General features: G+C 43.2%; 1 protein-coding gene across 3 annotated transcripts in view; it reads left to right on the top strand.

Moving 5' to 3' along the window:
- The window catches only part of LOC122945211, a 33,515-nt gene that overhangs the window by 1,169 nt on the left and 8,540 nt on the right, over nt 1–23,806 (top strand). For 2 of the 3 annotated variants that reach the window (XM_044304164.1, XM_044304165.1), the window contains exons 2-4: nt 6,728–7,107; nt 11,584–11,701; nt 22,691–22,764. In XM_044304164.1, coding sequence (XP_044160099.1) covers nt 6,765–7,107; nt 11,584–11,701; nt 22,691–22,764 — 535 coding nt within the window. In that variant the 5' untranslated portion in view covers nt 6,728–6,764. Of the gene's footprint in view, nt 1–6,598; nt 6,620–6,727; nt 7,108–11,583; nt 11,702–22,690; nt 22,765–23,806 lie in introns of those variants that run through there. The other variant, XM_044304166.1, reaches the window with a different exon arrangement.

Below are 23,806 nucleotides of genomic sequence, written 5' to 3' on the forward strand. Positions count from 1 at the left end.
CAATGACACCACCCTTGTTGCTCCTAGAGGATCATTTGTATATTATAAAACATACATTTCCTCAAGAACGTGGGCACCTAGGAAGATGGGACCAAGACCATGATGTTCACCACATCTCAGGTGAGATGGTTTTACTGTGACATATCTGATGACAGAACCCATTTAAAGGTTACTGTATGCAGACCTTTGGGGGATTTGTTTAATTATTGAATTGTCCTGATTTTGAGCTAAAAATATATATTTTTAAATCTGTCTTTATTACAAATATGGAGCCCTTTCTTCTGTACAGGGTTGAGATGCTCAAATAGAGGGATCCGAATTTTAACCTGAGGGCTCCTTATCTCCGCTCTCTGACCCTATAAACACTCATTACGGCTCAGTCCTTCTCTTACTGATAAGAATGTGGCTTAAATAAGTGTTTATGACCTCTTAGTAGTCTACAGATAAGAGTTATTAGATGACTGGTGTTCTGTCAGAAAACCTTAAATTGATTCCCTTACCCCACGTGACTACCCGGGGGGGGGGGGGGGGGGGGTGTGTGCGCCTCCGCGCAAGCGCAGTACCACAGCAAGCGCAGTAACAGGGCATGGGTAAGTTAAAATTACAGTGAGCGTTGACTCATGGACGCGCGCACGGACACCGCGTGTGCGCTCTCAGGGGTAAGGAGATCTGACAGTCTTTTGTCTTGTTAAATCTCGTTACCCTTACACTGCGCACGCGCGGATTGAAGCCAGGCGCGCTGTGTAGAGAGGGTAAGAAGATTTTACAATCTGCAAGTGCGCAGTGTGAGGGTAAGGAGTTTAACAAGACAAAAGACCATCAGATCTACTTACCCCTGAGAGCGCACGCACGGTTAGGTGCACGCGCGGTGTCTGTGAGTGCATCCATGAGTCAACGCTCACTGTAATTTTAACTTACCCATGCCCTGTTACTGCGCTTGCGCGGAGGTGCACACCCCCGGAAGTCACATGGGGTAAAGGAATCTGACGATTTAAAGGGAACTTGTCACCGGGATTTTGGGTATAGAGCTGAGGACATGGGTTGCTAGATGGCCGCTAGCACATCCGCAATACCCAGTCCCCATAGCTCTGTGTGCTTTTATTGTGTAAACAAAACGATTTGATACATATGGAAATGAACCTGAGATGAGTCCTGTCCCCGACTCATCTCACAGACAGGACTCATCTCAGGATTAATTTGCACATGTATCAAGTCGTTTTTTTTTTACACAATAAAAGCACACAGAGCTATGGGGACTGGGTATTGCGGATGTGCTAGTGGCCACCTTGCAACCCATTTCCTCAGCTCTAAACACAAAATCGCGGTGACAGGTTCCCTTTAAGGTTTTCTGACAGAACCCCTGGGACAAAGTGAAAGTGAAAGTAGGATGCACACAGCTAGACAAACAGTTAACCCAGGGCTGTTAGTACATCCAATAATATACTTAGCTGGGCGACTGTAGACATGGTCCAAGCTAGAGAAGAGCTAAAAGATTCTACAGAAACATTTTGTCCAATCAGCAGAGCTCTTAGAATCATTTTTGACAAAATTATTCTGTAGAATATTTTAGCTCACTCCAAGCTAAGTTAAATAAGGTTGAACAAGGCTCCAGATGGATTACACCCAAGAGTTCTCAAAGAGCTCAGTTCGGTCATTGCTGTGCCCCTGTTTAAATGTTTTAAAGATTCTCTAAGGACTGGTACAGTGCCACGTAAGTGGCGCCAGGCAAATGTAGTGCCCGTACTCAAAAAGGTCTCTAGGTCCTCCACAGGTAATTATAGACCAGTAAGCTTAACTTCGGTCATAGGAAAAATGTTTGAAGGAGTCTTTAAGAGACTATATACAGGAGTATGTGACTGTGAATAATATCTTAAGTGATAACCAGCATGCGTTTACCAAGGACAGAAGTTGTCAGACTAACCTGATCTTTTTTTATGAGGAAGTAAGTAGTAGCTTGGACAGAGGGACAGCTGTAAATGTAGTGAGGTTAGTAGAAGCCTGGACAGAGGGGTGGCTGTGGATGTAGTGAGGTAAGTAGAAGCCTGGACAGAGGGGCGGCTGTGGATATAGTGAGGTAAGTAGAAGCCTGGAAAGAGGGGCGGCTGTGGATGTAGTGAGGTGAGTAGAAGCCTGGAAAGAGGGGCGGCTGTGGATGTAGTGAGGTAAGTAGAAGCCTGGAAAGAGGGGCGGCTGTGGATGTAGTGAGCTAAGTAGTAGCCTGGACAGAGGGGCGGCTGTGGATGTAGTGAGGTAAGTAGAAGCCTGGACAGAGGGGCGGCTGTGGATGTAGTGAGGTAAGTAGAAGCCTGGAAAGAGGGGCGGCTGTGGATGTAGTGAGGTGAGTAGAAGCCTGGAAAGAGGGGCGGCTGTGGATGTAGTGAGGTAAGTAGAAGCCTGGAAAGAGGGGTGGCTGTGGATGTAGTGAGGTGAGTAGAAGCCTGGAAAGAGGGGCGGCTGTGGATGTAGTGAGGTGAGTAGAAGCCTGGAAAGAGGGGCGGCTGTGGATGTAGTGAGGTGAGTAGTAGCCTGGACAGAGGGGCCGCTGTGGATGTAGTGAGGTGAGTAGAAGCCTGGACAGAGGGGCGGCTGTGGATGTAGTGAGGTAAGTAGAAGCCTGGACAGAGGGGCATCTGTGGACTTATTGAGGTAAGTAGAAGCCTGGACAGAGGGGCGGCTGTGGATGTAGTGAGGTGAGTAGTAGCCTGGACAGAGGGGCGGCTGTGGATGTAGTGAGGTGAGTAGTAGCCTGGACAGAGGGGCGGCTGTGGATGTAGTGAGGGGAGTAGAAGCCTGGACAGAGGGGCGGCTGTGGATGTAGTGAGGGGAGTAGAAGCCTGGACAGAGGGGCGGCTGTGGATGTAGTGAGGTGAGTAGTAGCCTGGACAGAGGGGCCGCTGTGGATGTAGTGAGGTAAGTAGAAGCCTGGACAGAGGGGCGGCTGTGGATGTAGTGAGGTAAGTAGAAGCCTGGACAGAGGGGTGGCTGTGGATGTAGTGAGGGGAGTAGAAGCCTGGACAGAGGGGCTGCTGTGGATATAGTGAGGTGAGTAGAAGCCTGGAAAGAGGGGCGGCTGTGGATATAGTGAGGTGAGTAGTAGCCTGGACAGAGGGGCGGCTGTGGATGTAGTGAGGTGAGTAGAAGCCTGGACAGAGGGGCGGCTGTGGATGTAGTGAGGTGAGTAGAAGCCTGGACAGAGGGGCGGCTGTGGATGTAGTGAGGTAAGTAGAAGCCTGGACAGAGGGGCGGCTGTGGATGTAGTGAGGTAAGTAGAAGCCTGGACAGAGCGGCGGCTGTGGATATAGTGAGGTGAGTAGTAGCCTGGACAGAGGGGCGGCTGTGGATGTAGTGAGGGGAGTAGAAGCCTGGACAGAGGGGCGGCTGTGGATGTAGTGAGGTGAGTAGTAGTCTGGACAGAGGGGCGGCTGTGGATGTAGTGAGGTAAGTAGAAGCCTGGACAGAGGGGCGGTTGTGGGTGTAGTGTTTCTGGATTTTGGTCCTGTCCCTCATAGACGTTTAATGGGTAAAGTAAGGTCTATAGGCTTGGAAAGTATAGTCTGTAATTGGGGCATCATAAGCCATGTTCCTTCCCACTAAGCCACACACCCTTCACGAACAAATGGATAATGATATTTAAAACGCTTAATAAAAAGGTGGTGCAAGAAATTGTGGATCCAGCACAATAGTAGAAACTAGGGATTAGCGTACATTTTAATGCTGTACGGAGACGGATCCGAAGCTTTGAACGAAGAGACTCTGGATCTATGATCCGAAGCTCGTTTCGCTGATCCCTTCAAGAGACGATACAGCTGACTGCTCCCTGCACTGGAGCTTCACCGCGCACAATCCACCGTCCAAACAAAGGCGGGTCACCGAGCCAAACAATATATCAATAGACAAATATTTGAGTAAGGGGTGTCGTCTTCAGAAACGCTGCATGGGTTGGGGAGGTGCAGAAGCCCGAGCGTCTCCATGTTTGTTTATTGAGATAACGATGAAGTAAAACTTTTTGCATACAATAAAGGAAACAAAGAAATGAAGGTTTCATCGTACCGGGAAGATCCCCAGTAAGGGCTCGTGCACACAAATGCATTTTTTGTCCGTATCCGTTCTGCAGCCGTATGCGAAATTCACTTCAATAGGTCAATGTCTGCAAGTCTGTTCCACAAAAAAAAAACATGTCCTACTATGGTCCGCATTACGGACAAGGATAGGACTGCGTATATTATGGGCCGGCCATTCCGTTTTACAAAATGTGTAACGCACACGACTGGTATCTATGTTTTGCAGATCCGCAATTTGCAGACCACAAAACGACAACGGTCGTGTGCATGAGCCCTAATAGACATGAGTGAAGTTTTGAAAAATTCGAATGGGACGATTCAATAAACTTCGTCAAGAAATTTGATGCGTTCCGAATTAATTTGTCATGAATCGCAAAAAAATTTGGCATACCCAGGCCACTCCGCCTACTCGTATGCATCCCATTGGTGGCCCAATCTCAGAGTGAAGGCTTGGAATTTAACTACCTTAGGCTACATTCACATGACTGCATGCGTTTTGCGGTCCGCTTTGCATCCGTTTGTTTTGAGGATCCATTGTAACAATGCCTATCCTTGTCCACAAAATTTTACGGGGCTACATAATGGACTTCCGGATGCGGACAGCACACGGCGTGCTGTCTGCATTTTTTTGCGGACCCATTGAAATGAATGGGTCCGCATCCTATCCGGGGAAAAAAAAATGGAATGGACGTTTGTGTGCATGAAGCCTAAGAATCACGTTAATTCTGGACATTTTCTGGACATTTTCCAGAAGGTTTTATTCCAATTTTAACGTGATTCTTAGGCTTCATGCACACAAACGTCCATTCCATTTTTTTTTTCCCGGATAGGATGCGGACCCATTCATTTCAATGGGTCCGCAAAAAAATGCAGTAAATCTTGTTGGCACACAACTCGGAAGACACAATTGCATTTTTAACCCCTTAGTGATATAATAAATTTTAACCCTAAGGACCAATATTTTCCCCCTTTGTGTTCTAACAGCATAATTTTTTTTTTTATGTCTTCTAAATTCTTTTATTTTTTATTTTGCTGGATTAGTTGTAGTTTTTTTAGGAATCATTTTAGGGGAAAAATAAAATAAAAATTATATATAAATATATATATATATATATATATATATATTGTATTAAATACATTTTATTATTTTATTTTTAGGGGGAAAGATAGAAAAAACTGCAATTTTTACATTATTTTGTGGATTTTATTTACGGGCCTTACGGCGTAGTAAAAATAAAATAACTTTATTGTGTGGGTTAGTATACTGATGATAATACCACATTTCAATATATTTTTTTTACTATTTTTCCTCTCTTCCTGAGCCTGACAGCTCTGCAGCTGCTCCCCTCCTCCTCCAGACCTAACGGGAGGGAGGAAGATGGGGCTACTTTAGCTCTGCTTTGGTACCAGCTAGAGATATGGCCTCTGTATTGTTTGAAAGCTGGCAATACAATACCACTACACAGGAAGATATCACTGTTAGAAATCGGGAAATCTAGATTTTTAAAAGTGATATCTCCTGTTAATCTTGAACTAATGTTGTCAGCTAAAGCTCCGCTCGGACAGAACAGGTAAGGCCTTGTTCACATGTCAGTCATTTGATCAGTTATTTCCACCAGTTATTGTGAGCCAAAACCAGGTGCAGGTCAACAACACAGAACAGGTGCAAATATTTTCATTATACCGTATCTCCGTGTAGCCTCCACTCCTGGGTTTGACTGACAATCGCTGATGGAAATAACTGACTGTCACGATCCCTACTCAATAGGTCGCGTCACTGGGGCGAATTATACTAGTGAGCTCATCAACTGTAGTGTAATTAAAAGTATGGCGTCCCGATTCACTTTTTTGGGACAGAGGAAGAGGAAGGAGCCGTGCCATAGTAGTGAATAGGGATACCATACTTGTAATTACACCTTGCAACTGCTGCGGCGAGCAGGTAAACACAGCAGAGAAGGCAGCTCTCATATGAGCACTGCCTTCTCTTCAAACAGCTGATCGACGGGGTGTCGGGAGATGGACACCTGTCGATCTGATATTAATGACCTATCCTGAAGACAGGTCATCAATAGTAAAAAGCTAACAACCCCTTTAAAGACATACTTGGTGAACATTATATACATGACTACAGAACATACAGGGTCATACAGCGCACATAACTCTTACATCCTGTGACGCCTTCTCTGATGCAGATTTTCCCTTTCCTCATCTCCTTTCAGACCAGACCGCCATGATGATTTCTGTTCTGGACTATAATGCAGGATAAATAATGAACACAGTGGCTCCACCAGCAGAATAGTGAGTGCAGCTCCGGAGTATAATACAGGATGTAACTCAGGATCAGTACAGGATAAGTAATGTATGTACACAGTGACTGTACCAGCAGAATAGTGAGTGCAGCTCTGGGGTATAATACAGGATGTGACTCAGTTTCAGTACAGGATAAGTAATGTATGTACACAGTGACTGCACCAGCAGAATAGTGGGGACATGATAACTAAATACTGTGATATTACAGATTTTTACTATTCTAGTAGCAGATAACAGAACACAACTAGGTAGGTGCACCCAGTACCGAGCCACTGCTCACTGTGTATGTCCACTGAAGTTGATTCTCCAAGCCTCTTTTTGTCTTACTATTAACTATAACGTGATCTTTTTGGCAGATTTTTTTTATTTTTAACTAAACCTACGCATTCAACCATGGAAACACCTGTAGTTGAATTTGAAGATATCGATGGATTACGGCAAACCCTGTCCAGCTATAAGCCTGGATCAACACGAAACCTTGTTGGTCATGGCTTCAGTAGAGTGTGTCTGCAACTCTTTGGCCTGGGGGGCGATGGAAAATCCTCCCTAATTAACTCTTGCCTGTGTGTGGTCCACAACTTGCCGTTCAGCAATGAAGCTGGTGCAGGAACATCCTCGGACTCCTTCACCACCGCGAGAAATGAATACAAACTGACAGACACGGTCTACATCACTGACAACCGTGGACTAAATAGACAGACAAAAGACGAGAGGCTGGAGCTTTCAGCACAGTTACGTAAGTAGCCAAGAAATTGGGAAAAAAATGTTGTCTGGAAGTTGATCATTTCCAGTTGAACGCTCTCTGTTTGTTCTGCAATTATGGGAACCGGGGAAGGATTATTTTTCTGGTCTGGGAAGATCTTGCTTGCATAGTGTCACAGGGCGAGGTGAACCTCAATTATTAGGCTAGTTAAGGTTACCACATATTAGTTTAAAGTTGATCAAAACACAAGATTTCAACCAAAACGAATGTTTGTTGGTTGAAAATTGGCAACTATTGATTGTTTTAGCCGACCAACGACAGACTATTATAGTCTGACAATAAATCATCCATATTTAATATTTTTGTCCAAAAGGCGGACGAAAGATCTATTGTTCATTGCCCGTTTTTATTGAACATATATAGCCAGGATAAGATGGGTTTTATATTTTTTTTACCCAGCAAAATTGGTGCTGCTAAGGTAGGGGGGCCTTATTGATACTGTGGGCACTATTGGGGGCCTGATCGTGATATGCCAGAGCCGCCCATCTAACTCAACTCCAAACACTCTTCAATTGTTTTCCCGGAGTTGGGTAGTCTTGTAATACATATTCACAGGACTTTCTGTGGAATGTGGGAAGCATAAGAGGATAGACACCATAATTCCCATCTTTGTACTACCTGCGATCTATTTTTATGTGAAGCGGCATATATGCATTCATGTTGCATATATTTATTAACTAGGGCCACCAATTCCGAGACACTCAGAGTGATAGGCAATTTTGAGTAAGTAGCAATTAGCTTTCGCGCTGCAGTTAGTATTCCCGCCACTACCCATGGGAGGGTCTCAAACCCAATGGAGAGTATAGCTAGTGCCAGTGACATGGGAAGGGGAAAGCCAGCCACTTTAGATAAAAGGTCATACGCTTCCTTCCAGAAGAGAGATAAGGTAGGACAATTCCACCACATGTGTGACGGAGTTCCCCTTTCTTCACATCCCCACCAGCAATATGGGATGTATGTAGGATTAATGTGTGCTATACGGGCCGGGGTTAGATACCAACGAAGTTGGATTTCACGATTTTGCTCTGCATGGTTAATGCAATTGGATCCAGCCACCGCCCAGTAGAAAGCATCTCGCCATTCATAAATGGTCCATTCACATCCCAGTTCCTCCTCCCACTTCACCATAAAGCCTGACTTGTCATCTAGGTGTGGACCTAGGGCTTGGTACTCAATGGAGAAGCCTTTTCCTGCAGGTCTTGGAGCGTTGAAAAGCCTGCTAAGTGGGGAGGCTTCAGGTGATTGGGCAGGAGGTAACCCAATGTCATTTAACAGGTGTCTGATCTACAAATATTGGTAGAAACACAAATTAGGTAGCTGGTGGGAATGGTGTAAGACCTCAAACGTTTTAATGTTGGAGTTCTCCAGTATCTGGTCTAGGGATAATAAACCCCTTTCTTCCCACACCTTGATATCAAGATCCGGAATGTGGTAAGTAAGGGCTGTCAAAGGGATTTCTGAGATGGTAGGAGAGAATAGATCTCTACTCCTAATGTGATGGCGCCATGTCCATATCGCCGCCAGCATGGTCAAGAGAGGGGGATCCTCCGGAACTACAGCTAGAGAATGAGCAGCTAGTAATCCTTTTTAAGTGAGTTTTATGTCACAAAAGTAGACCACCTCCAATTACTTATGGTTCGAAGAGGGAGACCACCATTCCCTAGTTTGATCTACGAGATTAGCTTTATAGTATTAAGTTATATCTGGGACTCCCAATCCTCCATACTGAAGACATGGGTAGAGTGCGCGATGGTCCACCCTGGGGGATTTATTTCCCCCCCAAAAAGTTGAGATCTGCTTGTAGGAAATGGAGTGTCTTGGTAGGAATAATAAGTAGGATACACCTAAATTTATAGAGTATTTTAGGTAATATCAGCATTTTGACAGCATTTATTCTCACTATCCAAGACGTAAAATTCTGGGAATATTTAGTATAGACCGTTAGACACATAGAAACATAGAATGTGTCGGCAGATAAGAACCATTTGGCCCATCTAGTCTACCTCGCAAAGAGGTGAAGTTGAAACGTACTAAATCTTTGAGGTGGGATGCCTAAATCAGATATGTGTTCCGGTGCCCACTGAAACGGGAATTTATCTAACAGTTGATTTTTGAGGGGTTCAGGAATCGAGAGAGGAAATATATGTGACTTAGCAAGGTTTAATTTATACTGTACATTGAGGCTTTAGCATATTCATCCAATATCCTAGTAACAGCTGGGAGGGACGTTTCTGGTTTTGTGAGGGATAATATAACATCATCTGCATAAAGCCCCAACTGATGAGTTAACTTTCCAACTGGGATGCCAGCTTCCGCTGGGTCTGCACGTATTTTTGCTGCATCACTAATGCAAACACTAACGGTGAGAGAGGGCAACCTTGGCGAGTACCATTGGATATAGTAAAACATTTGGAATAAAACCCAGACACCAGGACCCTCGCCGACGGGTTAGAGTAAAGGTTCATTATGGCTGTTAGTATAGAACCGGAGAATCCAAACCGGTCCAGCACCGTTGCCAGGAATCTCCAGTGCACTCTATCAAATGCTTTTTCAGCATCAAGTAAAAAAAATAGCGTTGCTGCACCTGCGGTCTCTGATGTCCGAATTAGGTCGATCATCCTCCTGGTCCCATCTCTGCACTGATGTCCCTGAATAAAACCTACCTGATCTGGGGATATCAACTGTGGGAGTAAGGGTTGGATCCTCAAAGCTAATAGTTTGGAAAATAATTTAATATCATTGTTTAGCAATGAGATGGGGCAATAGTTAGGGGGAACATCTTGGGTTTTTCCCTGTTTAGGGATAGTAGTAATAATGGCGCTTAACATTTCTTTTGGGATGGTATTGGGGAGAAACATTTTTTTTAATTATAGGCGTTAGCTCTACACTAAGGGTTTTATAATAATCCCCGGAAAAACCGTCTGGACCCGGAGATTTGTGTGCTTTGCAGGTTTTTATCGCTGCTTCTATCATCCGTCCTGTGAAAGGGGTGTTAATAGAAGAGAGTTCTTGAGGAGATAGCGCCGGTAGTGAGACTGAGTCTAAAAAGGCAGAAATTAGTTGTGGTGTGGGTTGTGGTGTAGCCGAGTCTTCTTTCAGGTTATAGAAGGAGCTATAGTAATCCGCAAACGCGTCTGCAATAGCCACTGGATGCGTAGTAGTCGTACCATCTCTTTGTCTCATAGATTCAATACAAGACGCGATAGCACGCTTTTTAAAGTCTGTGGGCCAGTATAGCTCCTGCTTTATCGCCCAGGTGGTAAATCTTGGAGCGGTAGATAGCTTGTTCGTATTTTTGTAAGAGGAAAGAACGTAGTTGGAACCGCAGTTCAGTGAGCTGTTTCATAAGAGCATCTGCTTAATCGGGGAGTTGAGGCTCCTCACATTCTGAGACCTCAACTTCAAAACCATGGTGGTTTATAAGAGTGTCTGAACTGTATGAAACATAGAGGAGGAGAGAGATGAGCGGCACTAAACATACTGGCATTGAAATCACGACCCTTTTGAGAGATAAAACAGTTGCAAAAATAAAGGAAACATGAAAGAACTAGACGGCAATAAAGCCGATATGATCCAAAAGAGGATTGACATGCGTCAGAACATTTTAAGGACGCTGGTAATGTCATAGGGTGGAAGGATATACAATATGGGTCATCTACAGCAAATGTGAAATTAGTATATAGTCTGCATCTTCTAAGGTAGAGACTCGGCGAGTTATTGGGGCTGTAGGAGGCTCTGGAATTAAGTCACCTTATGATTTTCCCCGATGTGTACCAAGGGCAGGCGGAGAGGTCCATCAGCGAGGCCCCAGCCATCCTCAGACAGGCCGCGATGGGATGTAATGTTCTGCGTGTCTCTGGTCAGCGGTGAGTCCACATTACAGCACTTGGCCCAGGGGATTGTGTCTCCGTTTGGTAGCTGGTCCACATAGACCCGATCTGTCTCCAGGTGGGGATATGGACTTCCTTTTTGGTTTTTAATGCACTACTTCAATAAAAGCTGCCATGTTTTGTATTGGAAGCTGAATTCCTGTTTTTCTGTTTGGATAATCGGGTTTCAAGGACTGTTACGGCACACTCGCCACCCGTAACTCAAGGCCGCGGTCTCTCACCCGGCACAGGCCGCAACCTCACGGGGGCAGCCTGCAGTATTGGAAAGGGCCCAGAAGTTCTGACTCAGGCTGAAGAGGGTCAGAATGGGAAGATGTGGACACTCTGCTGTGGAGTGACACTTCTCTATCTGGAGTCTGCCTGACAGCTTACTAACCGTATAAAAAAATAGCATTATTTGGAAAAACATGAAGGGGTACAACAAAAAGTACAATTTACATTGTTCAAAAGTGTCTCTTCTCAAATGCTATACTAGTACTTACATGGAAAGATAATGTAACTCTTTCTATTAACTGACAGCTGCATATATTATTCTACTCTTCTACTTTTTTCCAAATAGGTAATTTGCGGTCCCCATCCAATGTGGATTGGAACTTTGAACTGGAAAGAACAGTAAATCAACTTGAAGAGAGATACAATTATTCTACGGATTTCATAGTGCCAGTATGGGTATACAGGTAGAACACTAAACATAGCCACTAACACTCTCTCCACCTACTCCACTTATTAAACCTATTGTGCTTTTTTTTAATTATATTTTAAGAATATAACTACTATAATACTGCTCCTATGTACAAGAATATAACTACTATAATACTGCTCCTATGTACAAGAATATAACTACTATAATACTGCCTCCTATGTACAAGAATATAACTGCTATAATACTGCCTCCTCTGTACATGAATATAACTACTATAATACTGCTCCTATGTACAAGAATATAACTACTATAATACTGCTCCTATGTACAAGAATATAACTACTATAATACTGCCTCCTATGTACAAGAATATAACTACTATAATACTGCTCCTATGTACAATAATATAACTACTATAATACTGCCTCCTATGTACAAGAATATAACTACTATAATACTGCTCCTATGTACAAGAATATAACTACTATAATACTGCTCCTATGTACAAGAATATAACTACTATAATACTGCTCCTGTGTACAAGAATATAACTACTATAATACTGCCTCCTATGTACAAGAATATAACTACTATAATACTGCTCTTATGTACAAGAATATAACTACTATAATACTGCTCCTATGTACAAGAATATAACTACTATAATACTGCTCCTATGTACAAGAATATAACTACTATAATACTGCCTCCTATGTACAAGAATATAACTACTATAATACTGCCTCCTATGTACAAGAATATAACTACTATAATACTGCTCTTATGTACAAGAATATAACTACTATAATACTGCTCCTATGTACAAGAATATAACTACTATAATACTGCTCCTATGTACAAGAATATAACTACTATAATACTGCTCCTATGTACAAGAATATAACTACTATAATACTGCTCCTATGTACAAGAATATAACTACTATAATACTGCTCCTATGTACAAGAATATAACTACTATAATACTGCTCCTATGTACAAGAATATAACTACTATAATACTGCTCCTATGTACAAGAATATAACTACTATAATACTGCTCCTATGTACAAGAATATAACTACTATAATACTGCTCCTATGTACAAGAATATAACTACTATAATACTGCCTCCTATGTACAAGGAATATAACTACTATAATACTGCTCCTATGTACAAGAATATAACTACTATAATACTGCTCCTATGTACAAGAATATAACTACTATAATACTGCCTCCTATGTACAAGAATATAACTACTATAATACTGCCTCCTATGTACAGAATATAACTACTATAATACTGCCTCCTATGTACAGGAATATAACTACTATAATACTGCTCCTATATACAAGAATATAACTACTATAATACTGCTTCCTATGTACAAGAATATAACTACTATAATACTGCTCCTATGTACAAGAATATAACTACTATAATACTGCTCCTATATACAAGAATATAACTACTATACTACTGCCTCCTATGTACAAGAATATAACTACTATAATACTGCTCCTATGTACAAGAATATAACTACTATAATACTGCTCCTATGTACAAGAATATAACTGCTATAATACTGCTCCTATGTACAGGAATATAACTACTATAATACTGCTCCTATGTACAAGAATATAACTGCTATAATACTGCCTCCTATGTACAGGAATATAACTACTATAATACTGCTCCTATATACAAGAATATAACTACTATAATACTGCTCCTATGTACAAGAATATAACTACTATAATACTGCTCCTATGTACAAGAATATAACTACTATAATACTGCCTCATATGTACAAGAATATAACTACTATAATACTGCTCCTATGTACAAGAATATAACTACTATAATACTGCTCCTATGTACAAGAATATATCTACTATAATACTACTCCTATGTACAAGAATATAACTACTATGGGGGGCGGAGCTTGACCTTGAAGCTGAATGGCAGCAGCTTCCTGAGCTCCTCACTTCTGCTGGTGATTAAACCCCTTTATCTGCTTTAAAAACGCACACTAATGGGGAAATTAGGCAAAGACCGATCCAGGGAACGTCTGGAGCTAACACCCGCCCGTTCGAAGCAGCCTGATATGGAGCAGTACCTCACAAAGCAGGCGAAACTGCGTCCCACCGAGAGCTCCAAAATGGCGCCGCGCGCGCCGCAGCCATCAGACGCTGAAGACCCGTCTGAAGCGGGAAGCGCATCGGAGGCATCGGTATGCAGACTGCCGCGGAGGTGCTCAAACTTATCTAAGGAAGTTCTTAAAGAGCTTCTGGATGCGGCTCTGGCTCCCCTGAAGAGGGATCTAGAGGATATTAAGGAAGACCTCCGGGGCCTAGGCCACAGAGTGATGGCGCTGGAAACTTCACAAGAAGCGATCCTTCTGCATGAAGGAAAGACCTGCCAGGCTCTACAGGCGCACCGGGATATGCTTAATGAAGCCTTACTCCGGATAGAGGACCAGGAGAACCGGAGCAGACGCCGGAACCTGAGAATCAGAGGCCTGCCGGAATCCATTGCGCACGAGGCCCTTCGCAAGGTGGCGTCTGAAATTTTCGCCCAGCTACTAGGCCCGGACCGGGCTGCCACGGTCGTGGTGGAGCGCATTCACCGCGCACTGCGGCCAAAGCCGAAGCCATCGGACCCATCGCGCGATGTGATCTGCGGTCTGCTGAGTTATGTGGATACAGCAGACATACTTCGATCCGGCAGAGAAGCTGAAGACCTGAGGTATGCAGATTCCGCCATATTGTTCTTCCAAGACCTAGCGCCCACCACGCTGGCAAAGCGGCGCATACTCAAGCCACTACTAGAGGCCTTAAAGGCATCTGCTACACAGTTCCGGTGGCTATATCCATTTGGCCTAGCCATTTTGAAGAATGGCAGGCAGCTCACGGTCCGCACACCGGCGGATCTGAAGACCATCTGGGGTCCGCTGGGCCTGACGCCTATTGATGTCCCGTCGTGGATGCCCGCAGACCAGGGGGATCCCTTACCTGCCCCCCCAAGCGTTGAGACCTGGTCAGAAGTCTCCCCAGGGAAAGCGGAGAGAAGCAAGAAAAGCCGCCAAGTCACCTGAGCTGCAAGTCTTAGCCTCCTGCTATCCGCATAAGGCTCTCCTTCTCCCCTTGTACAGCAGATGCAGCTGTGCAGCATGATACCGGGCTGTATGCCCTTGTCTCCAGATCCTGTGATCGTTTCCGAATGGAGAAGTTTGTTCTGAGTTATGGACGCTATCCTGCTCTGTGGTTCATAGTGGCCTAGTTCAATGGCTGAAGATCACAGCTGACTGTGTGGCCTACCGTCCACTTGAATCCGTGTAGCCATGTCCTGGTTCGGACGGTTTTTTATGGCTATGTTTTGTTCTACCCCAATTAGTCCAGTTATGGGGTTTCACCAGCTCCTCATCACATGAGGTTCACCCCCCTCCTGACAGCCTCTCAGCGGCTTTCAGTTGTCCCATGGAAGCCCCCCTCTGATGTTAGATCCCGGCTTACTGTCGCAATGAGAAAGGGTCTAGCCAGCATCAGATGTTTCATGGGACTTCCACAATGCGAGCTTGATTGCTTGGTTCAAATGTTTGTTTATTTGTCTTTAATTTGCTTTATTACCCGTTTGTTGTCTTCCCCTGTCTGTCCGTCTGTCTTTTTTCCTTTTGTCCTCCTTCCATGCTCTGTCACGTTTTATTGTGTAATTGCACTATGTGTTTCTCAGGTGGCATATGCTCTTCTTCCACTTTATACTAGGTTGTCATGACTACCTTTGTCGTATCCTCACTGAACGCTCGGGGTCTGAACGAGCCATGTAAGAGATCTCAGGTATTGTCGCTTTTGCAAAAAGATAAAACTTCTATAGCTTACTTGCAGGAAACACATTTTAAAACTGGGAAGGTCCCGAAATTGTCTACTGCAAAATTCTCCCAGTGGTTTCACAGCACCCATTCGTCGGCTAGCAGGGGGGTCAGCATTGCAGTGCACAAGAGTCTTCCGTTCCAGGTCGCTGCGAATTCCATGGATCCTGAGGGGCGGTTTTTGTTCCTCAAGGGCCTGATTGCTGGCACCTCTGTTACCCTGGCGAATGTTTATGCCCCTAATAGGGGTCAGGTCCCATGGCTCGTTCAGACCCTTAAGCAGTTGAGCTCCTTTAAAGAGGGAATGCTTATTTTAGGGGGGGATTTTAATGTGGCCCTGGAACCGTCTCTAGACTCATCTGCAGGCAGGTCATCCATTACGCACAGACTCTTGAGGCGTCTCAAGATCTCTTTGAGGAGACTGGGAGTAATGGATGTGTGGCGCACATTGAATCCCTCCGGAAGGGATTATTCCTTTTATTCTCATGCCAAAACATCGTACCATAGGATTGACTACCTTTTTCTCTCATCAGTTAATGCCTCACTTGTCTCTGGTGCTAAAATTGGGAACATTGTATTGTCTGATCATGCACCAGTCTCCATGACCTTATCTCTGACCGACCTCCCAAAGAAAGACTGGACATGGCGACTGAATGACACACTTATTCAGGACCCTGATAGTGTTTCCAAATTGTCAGCTTTACTGGCAGAGTTTTTTAAGATAAATGCATCCGGCCCATCTGCCCCAGCTATCCCCATTATTTGGGAGACGCACAAAGCTGTGATTAGGGGGGAGCTGATTGCACTCGGCTCTCATATCAGGAAGAAGCGTTCCCAGGCCCAGAACCGGTTAGTGTCCCGAATCTCGGCCCTTGAGCTTTCGCACAAGCAGTCCCAGGCCTCCCAAGTAGCTGCTGAATTATATGAAGCCAGGAATGATTTAAAGAATCTTTTAAATGTCACCTCTGCCAAATTGCTGTTTAGAGCGAAGTTTAAAGCCTACGCTCATGGTGACAAAGGAAATAAACTAATGACAGCGCTCAGTAAGAAGCAACAGGCAGACTCCTTTATTCCTGCCATCAATGACGCAGCGGGTATCAAACGTAAAACCACACCTGAGATAGCGAAGGCTTTTTGCGCCTTTTATTCCGGTTTATATAATTTACCCCCCCCGAACCAGGCAACTCCTGATATGATTGCCAAGGCATCAGATGCTTTCCTTAGCTCGATTAATCTCCCATCACTGAACCCCTCTCAGGTCTCCCAACTCACCTCCCCGATCACAGATGAAGAGATATTGAAAGTATTATCTTCTATCCCATCTGGAAAAAGCCCCGGCCCCGATGGCCTAAACATTGCATACTATAAGACCTTTAAAGACACACTGCTCCCCTACTTTAACTCTCTATGCAACTATCTACTACAGGGTGGTTCTTTGCCCTCGCAATCCCTGATGGCCCATGTGACCATTCTCCCTAAAGAGAATAAAGATCCCCTTGAATGCGGCAGTTACAGGCCCATCTCATTATTGAATGTGGATGTCAAGTGGTGGGCGAAAATATTGGCCCAACGTCTTCAACAGATACTCCCAGATATAATCTATGGAGAGCAAGTTGGCTTTGTCCCTGGCAGACGGGGCACAGAGAACACCATTCGTCTATTGCATTTGATGTCTTGGGCGAGAGCTAAGGCGGTACCGGTAGCATTGCTGAGCACTGATGCAGAAAAAGCTTTCGATAGGGTGAGCTGGCCCTTCATGTCCAAAACAATGTCCAAATTTGGAATACCAGAACAATTTATTTCTGCTGTGTTCTCACTATATTTGGCCCCCTCTGCCAGGGTCAAAGTCAATGGAACCCTTTCCCCATCATTTGGCATCACAAATGGCACGCGTCAAGGATGCCCACTTTCTCCAGCACTATTTGTAATGGTGATGGAGACACTGTTGAGTAGAATTCGCCAATCATCTGGGATTGAGGGAATTACCATAGGATCTCAGAGACACCTGACTGCTGCCTTTGCGGACGATCTCCTGGTGATGACCTCAAACCCTAAGACGTCTTTCCCCGAATTACTTGCTATTTTTGAAGAGTTTGGCTTTGTTTCCAATTTTAAGATTAATTACTCCAAATCCATGGCCCTTAATATTTCCTGCCCTGCTAATGTGGTACAACATCTGAAAAACTCCACCCCCTTCAAGTGGGCCCCGAAAGAAATACCATTTCTTGGCGTTCGTGTGACAGCGGATCCCAAAGAGCTGTTCCCGTCTAATTACCTGCATTTACTGAAGTCTGTCAGGACGCAGTTACAATCCTTAAACATGCCATTTATATCCTGGATAGGAAGAAAAAATTACTTAAAAACTTATATAATTCCCAGGTTTTTGTACCTTATTCAGACATTACCTATATGGATTCCGCAGTCCTACTTTATAGAAGTCCGCCGGACGGTGTCCCTCTTTCTTTGGAGAGGTCGGTCCCCTAGAATAGCCTATACCATTCTGACTAGGGAGAAGAGGTTTGGGGGATTTGGGCTGCCTGATGTTCATGGGTACTACAAAGCAAATCTTATGTGCAGAGGTCTGGGCCTCCTTTCAGATCATTCTGGAAACATTTGCTCACGCTTGGAACGAGCTTTACTTACAGACCGGGAAAGGTTAATACTGTGGGGTGTTCGTTCGTGTCCCCCTACAGCCTCTAAATTGCCATTATTGTGGAGAGGGGTGCTACTCACCTGGTCTATGTTGTATGGCTCCAAGACGCTTAACTTCCCCAGCCCTGACCTTCCGCTACATCTCCTGCAGTCCTTTATCAATCCTACGGTATTGAATGCTACGGGAGTATGGGCTTTGCTCAGAAATCACACTTTACAGGAGGTGGTGTCCGTAGGGGGAGGGCTGGATTGGGAGGGGATACTTGGATTGCCTAGGGTTAAATCAATAGCGTTTCTTCATCTCCATAGCTTTAAGAGAGATATTAAGCTTTTGAAGCTGCAGACCTCTCACCTTACTTCACCCACTTGGCTGGAGCAGAGGCTGAGGTCCGCTCGACCCTCCAGCAGACCCTTCTCAGTGATGTACAGTGGAGGAAATAATTATTTGACCCCTCACTGATTTTGTAAGTTTGTCCAATGACAAAGAAATGAAAAGTCTCAGAACAGTATCATTTCAATGGTAGGTTTATTGTAACAGTGGCAGATAGCACATCAAAAGGAAAATCGAAAAAATAACTTTAAATAAAAGATAGCAACTGATTTGCATTTCATTGAGTGAAATAAGTATTTGAACCCTCTAACAAAAAAAGACTTAATACTTGGTGGAAAAACCCTTGTTTGCAAGCACAGAGGTCAAACGTTTCTTGTAATTGATGACCAAGTTTGCGCACATTTTAGGAGGAATGTTGGTCCACTCCTCTTTGCAGATCATCTCTAAATCCCTAAGGTTTCGAGGCTGTCTCTGTGCAACTCTGAGCTTGAGCTCCCTCCATAGGTTTTCGATTGGATTAAGGTCCGGAGACTGACTAGGCCACTCCATGACCTTAATGTGCTTCTTCTTGAGCCACTCCTTTGTTGCCTTTGCTGTATGTTTTGGGTCATTGTCGTGCTGGAACACCCATCCACGACCCATTTTCAGTTTCCTGGCAGAGGGAAGGAGGTTGTCGCTCAGGATTTCACGATACATGGCTCCGTCCATTTTCCCGTTTATGCGAATAAGTTGTCCTGTGCCCTTAGCAGAAAAACACCCCCAAAGCAAAATGTTTCCACCCCCATGCTTGACGGTGGGGACGGTGTTTTGGGGGTCATAGGCAGCATTTTTCTTCCTCCAAACACAGCGAGTTGAGTTAATGCCAAAGAGCTCTATTTTGGTCTCATCAGACCACAGCACCTTCTCCCAGTCACTCTCTGAATCATTCAGGTGTTCATTGGCAAACTTCAGACGGGCCTGCACATGTGCCTTCCTGAGCAGGGGGACCTTGCGAGCCCTGCAGGATTTTAATCCATTGCGGTGTAATGTGTTTCCAATGGTTTTCTTGGTGACTGTGGTCCCTGCTAATTTGAGGTCATTAACTAACTCCTCCCGTGTAGTTCTAGGATGCTTTTTCACCTTTCTCAGAACCATTGACACCCCACGAGGTGAGATCTTGCGTGGAGCCCCAGAGCGAGGTCGATTGATGGTCATTTTGTGCTCCTTCCATTTTCGAACAATCGCACCAACAGTTGTCACCTTCTCTCCCAGCTTCTTGCTAATGGTTTTGTAGCCCATTCCAGCCTTGTGCAGGTCTACAATTTTGTCTCTGACATCCTTGGACAGCTCTTTGGTCTTTCCCATGTTGGAGAGTTTGGAGTCTGCTTGATTGATTGATTCTGTGGACAGGTGTCTTTTATACAGGTGACTAGTTAAGACAGGTGTCCTTAATGAGGGTGACTAATTGAGTAGAAGTGTCTAACCATTCTGTGGGAGCCAGAACTCTTAATGGTTGGTAGGGGTTCAAATACTTATTTCACTCAATGAAATGCAAATCAGTTGCTATCTTTTATTTAAAGTTATTTTTTCGATTTTCCTTTTGATGTGCTATCTGCCACTGTTACAATAAACCTACCATTGAAATGATACTGTTCTGAGACTTTTCATTTCTTTGTCATTGGACAAACTTACAAAATCAGTGAGGGGTCAAATAATTATTTCCGCCACTGTATAAAGAATTGCTGTCTTCTGCGTATTCTGAACCCCACTTCATAGGCTCCTGGGAAAAAGAATTATCCCTTACACTGTCTGACCCAGAGAAAGCTTTTATATTGACCCACTCACACGGCTTTAGCCGTTGCATTAAAATCCAGGAGAACTCATATAAGTTGCTAACCCGCTGGTATAAAACACCTGAGTTCCTTCATAGACTTAATCCGGAGATTCCTGAGGTCTGCTGGAGGTGTGGAGCGGGCATCGGCTCTCTCTCGCACATATGGTGGAGTTGCCCCAATATTCGCCCCTATTGGAGACAGATAGAAAACGAACTGAACAAGATTTGCTCTACCTCCATTGTTCTGGATCACAAGTTGATCTTACTCTGGTGCCCAAACACGTCGCTCACCCCAGCTAAATCAGATTTACCTACTATACTTATTACAGCGGCCAAGCTTTTAATCCCCCTTCTATGGCGACAAACCGAGCCTCCTACTATTATGAGGTGGATGGGAAAAATAGATCAGTTATACAGGTTTGAGGAGCTGGCCCATTGGGAGTCACATACCCGTGCGAAATTTCTGAAAACATGGAGCCCTTGGGAAAACTTTAAATATCATGCCGGATAGAGCATCCCCCCCCCCCCCCCTTCCCCTCCCCCTCTTTCCTCTTGTTTGTCTTCCAGTCCTTTTCATTTTCGTTTCTTTTGACTTATATCTATTGTGATATTTGGATTATGGTCCATGTGCTCACTTTTTGAGGATGTCTTTGTTCATCTCTGCTTTGAGCAGATTGCTGAATGTGCCTGAAAAGATGTATTTTACTTCTGCTGGTTTTGAATCTCCCTGTATGTGTATTGACGTAAAAGGGATCTTGTATCAGTACATTTCTGTTTGCACATGATATGACCAATAAAAAGAGATTTGGTTAAGAATATAACTACTATAATACTGCTCCTATGTACAAGAATATAACTACTATAATACTGCTCCTATGTACAGGAATATAACTACTATAATACTGCCTCCTATGTACAGGAATATAACTACTATAATACTGCCCCTATGTACAAGAATATAACTACTATAATACTGCTCCTATGTACAAGAATATAACTACTATAATACTGCTCCTATGTACAGGAATATAACTACTATAATACTGCTCCTATGTACAAGAATATAACTACTATAATACTGCTCCTATGTACAGGAATATAACTACTATAATACTGCCTCCTATGTACAAGAATATAACTACTATAATACTGCCTCCTATGTACAAGAATATAACTACTATAATACTGCTCCTATGTACAAGACTATAACTACTATAATACTGCTCCTATGTACAAGAATATAACTACAATAATACTGCTCCTATGTACAAGAATATAACTACTATAATACTGCCTCCTATGTACAAGAATATAACTACTATAATACTGCTCCTATGTACAAGAATATAACTACTATAATACTGCTCCTATGTACAAGAATATAACTACTATAATACTGCCTCCTATGTACAAGAATATAACTACTATAATACTGCTCCTATGTACAGGAATATTACTACTATAATACTGCTCCTATGTACAGGAATATAACTACTATAATACTGCTCCTATGTACAGGAATATAACTACTATAATACTGCTCTTATGTACAGGAATATAACTACTATAATACTGCTCCTATGTACAAGAATATAACTACTATAATACTGCTCCTATGTACAAGAATATAACTACTGTAACACTGCCCCCTATGTACAAGAATATAACTACTATATTACTGCCCCAATGTACAAGAATATAACTACTATAATACTGCTCCTATGTACAAGTATATAACTACTATAATACTGCCCCTATGTACAAGAATATAACTACTATAACACTGCTCCTATGTACAAGAATATAACTACTATATTACTGCCCCAATGTACAAGAATATAACTACTATAATACTGCTCCTATGTACAAGAATATAACTACTATAATACTGCTCCTATGTACAGGAATATAACTACTATAATACTGCTCCTATGTACAAGAATATAACTACTATAATACTGCTTCTGTGTACAAGAATATAACTACTATAATACTGCTCCTATGTACAAGAATATAACTACTATAATACTGCTCCTATGTACAAGAATATAACTACTATAATACTGCTCCTATGTACAAGGATATAACTACTATAATACTGCTCCTATGTACAAGAATATAACTACTATAATACTGCTCCTATGTACAAGGATATAACTACTATAATACTGCCTTGATGCACAAGAATATATGTTATACAGTATTGAATGAGTTACATTTGGCCTTAGTTTCCCGAGTGTGTATACCACCTAGAAACATGAAACTTAATTTGACAAAAATTTGTATTTAAAAAAAAAAAATCTTTTGAAATGTCAGGGTTACTATTATAATCCTTTATGTTTTCTTACTTGGTTTCAGTTTTGAACGGCCACTCAGTAAAGATGCAGCAAATGAGTTTAGCCTTTTACTAAGAGATGCCTTTGAAATAACTGGTAAGTGTGGTATCCTGAAATACTTGGAGAGATATACTTTATCTAAATAGTTGCGCCTAGGCGCATACTCCGGCAGCGCAGGGGATATCATAGGTATAAAACACTAATCTATGATAAATTCCCCTATTAACGTTACCAAACAGGTTCCCCTTTGCAGACCACATAATAGTTCATATACAGATACAATCGGCAAATGAAGATTTTTGGTTTAGCATATACGATGTGCTCACCTGATAAAGTCATTTGTTGTGTGATCAGCTGCCAATTTGCATGGGATAATAACCTCACACACCATACTGTCTGTGTATTCAATGTGCTCAGCTGTCTGTAAATAATGTTACATACTCTTGATGGAGCTACAGCAGTTGTCTTTTATATAAATTGCCCATTTAGGGGAATATCGTTTGTGACAAGATATACCATAGGTTAGAACTACCAAAAAGACCTTACAACCTGTATTATACTCCAGAGCAGCACTCACTATTCTGCTGGTGCAGTCACTGTGTACATACATTACTTATCCTGTACTGATCCTGAGTTACATCCTGTATTATACTCCAGAGCTGCACTCACTATTCTGCTGGTGCAGTCACTGTGTACATACATTACTTATCCTGTACTGATCCTGAGTTACATCCTGTATTATACTCCAGAGCTGCACTCACTATTCTGCTGGTGCAGTCACTGTGTACATACATTACTTATCCTGTACTGATCCTGAGTTACATCCTGTATTATACTCCAGAGCTGCACTCACTATTCTGCTGGTGCAGTCACTGTGTACATACATTACTTATCCTGTACTGATCCTGAGTTACATCCTGTATTATACTCCAGAGCTGCACTCACTATTCTGCTGGTAGAATCACTGTGTACATACATTACTTATCCTGTACTGATCCTGAGTCACACCCTGTATTATACTCCAGAGCTGCACTCACTATTCTGCTGGTGCAGTCACTGTGTACATACATTACTTATCCTGTACTGATCCTGAGTTACATCCTGTATTGTACTCCAGAGCTGCACTCACTATTCTGCT

This window comes from Bufo gargarizans, chromosome 8, assembly GCF_014858855.1.
Source record: "Bufo gargarizans isolate SCDJY-AF-19 chromosome 8, ASM1485885v1, whole genome shotgun sequence".
Lineage (NCBI taxonomy): Eukaryota > Metazoa > Chordata > Amphibia > Anura > Bufonidae > Bufo > Bufo gargarizans.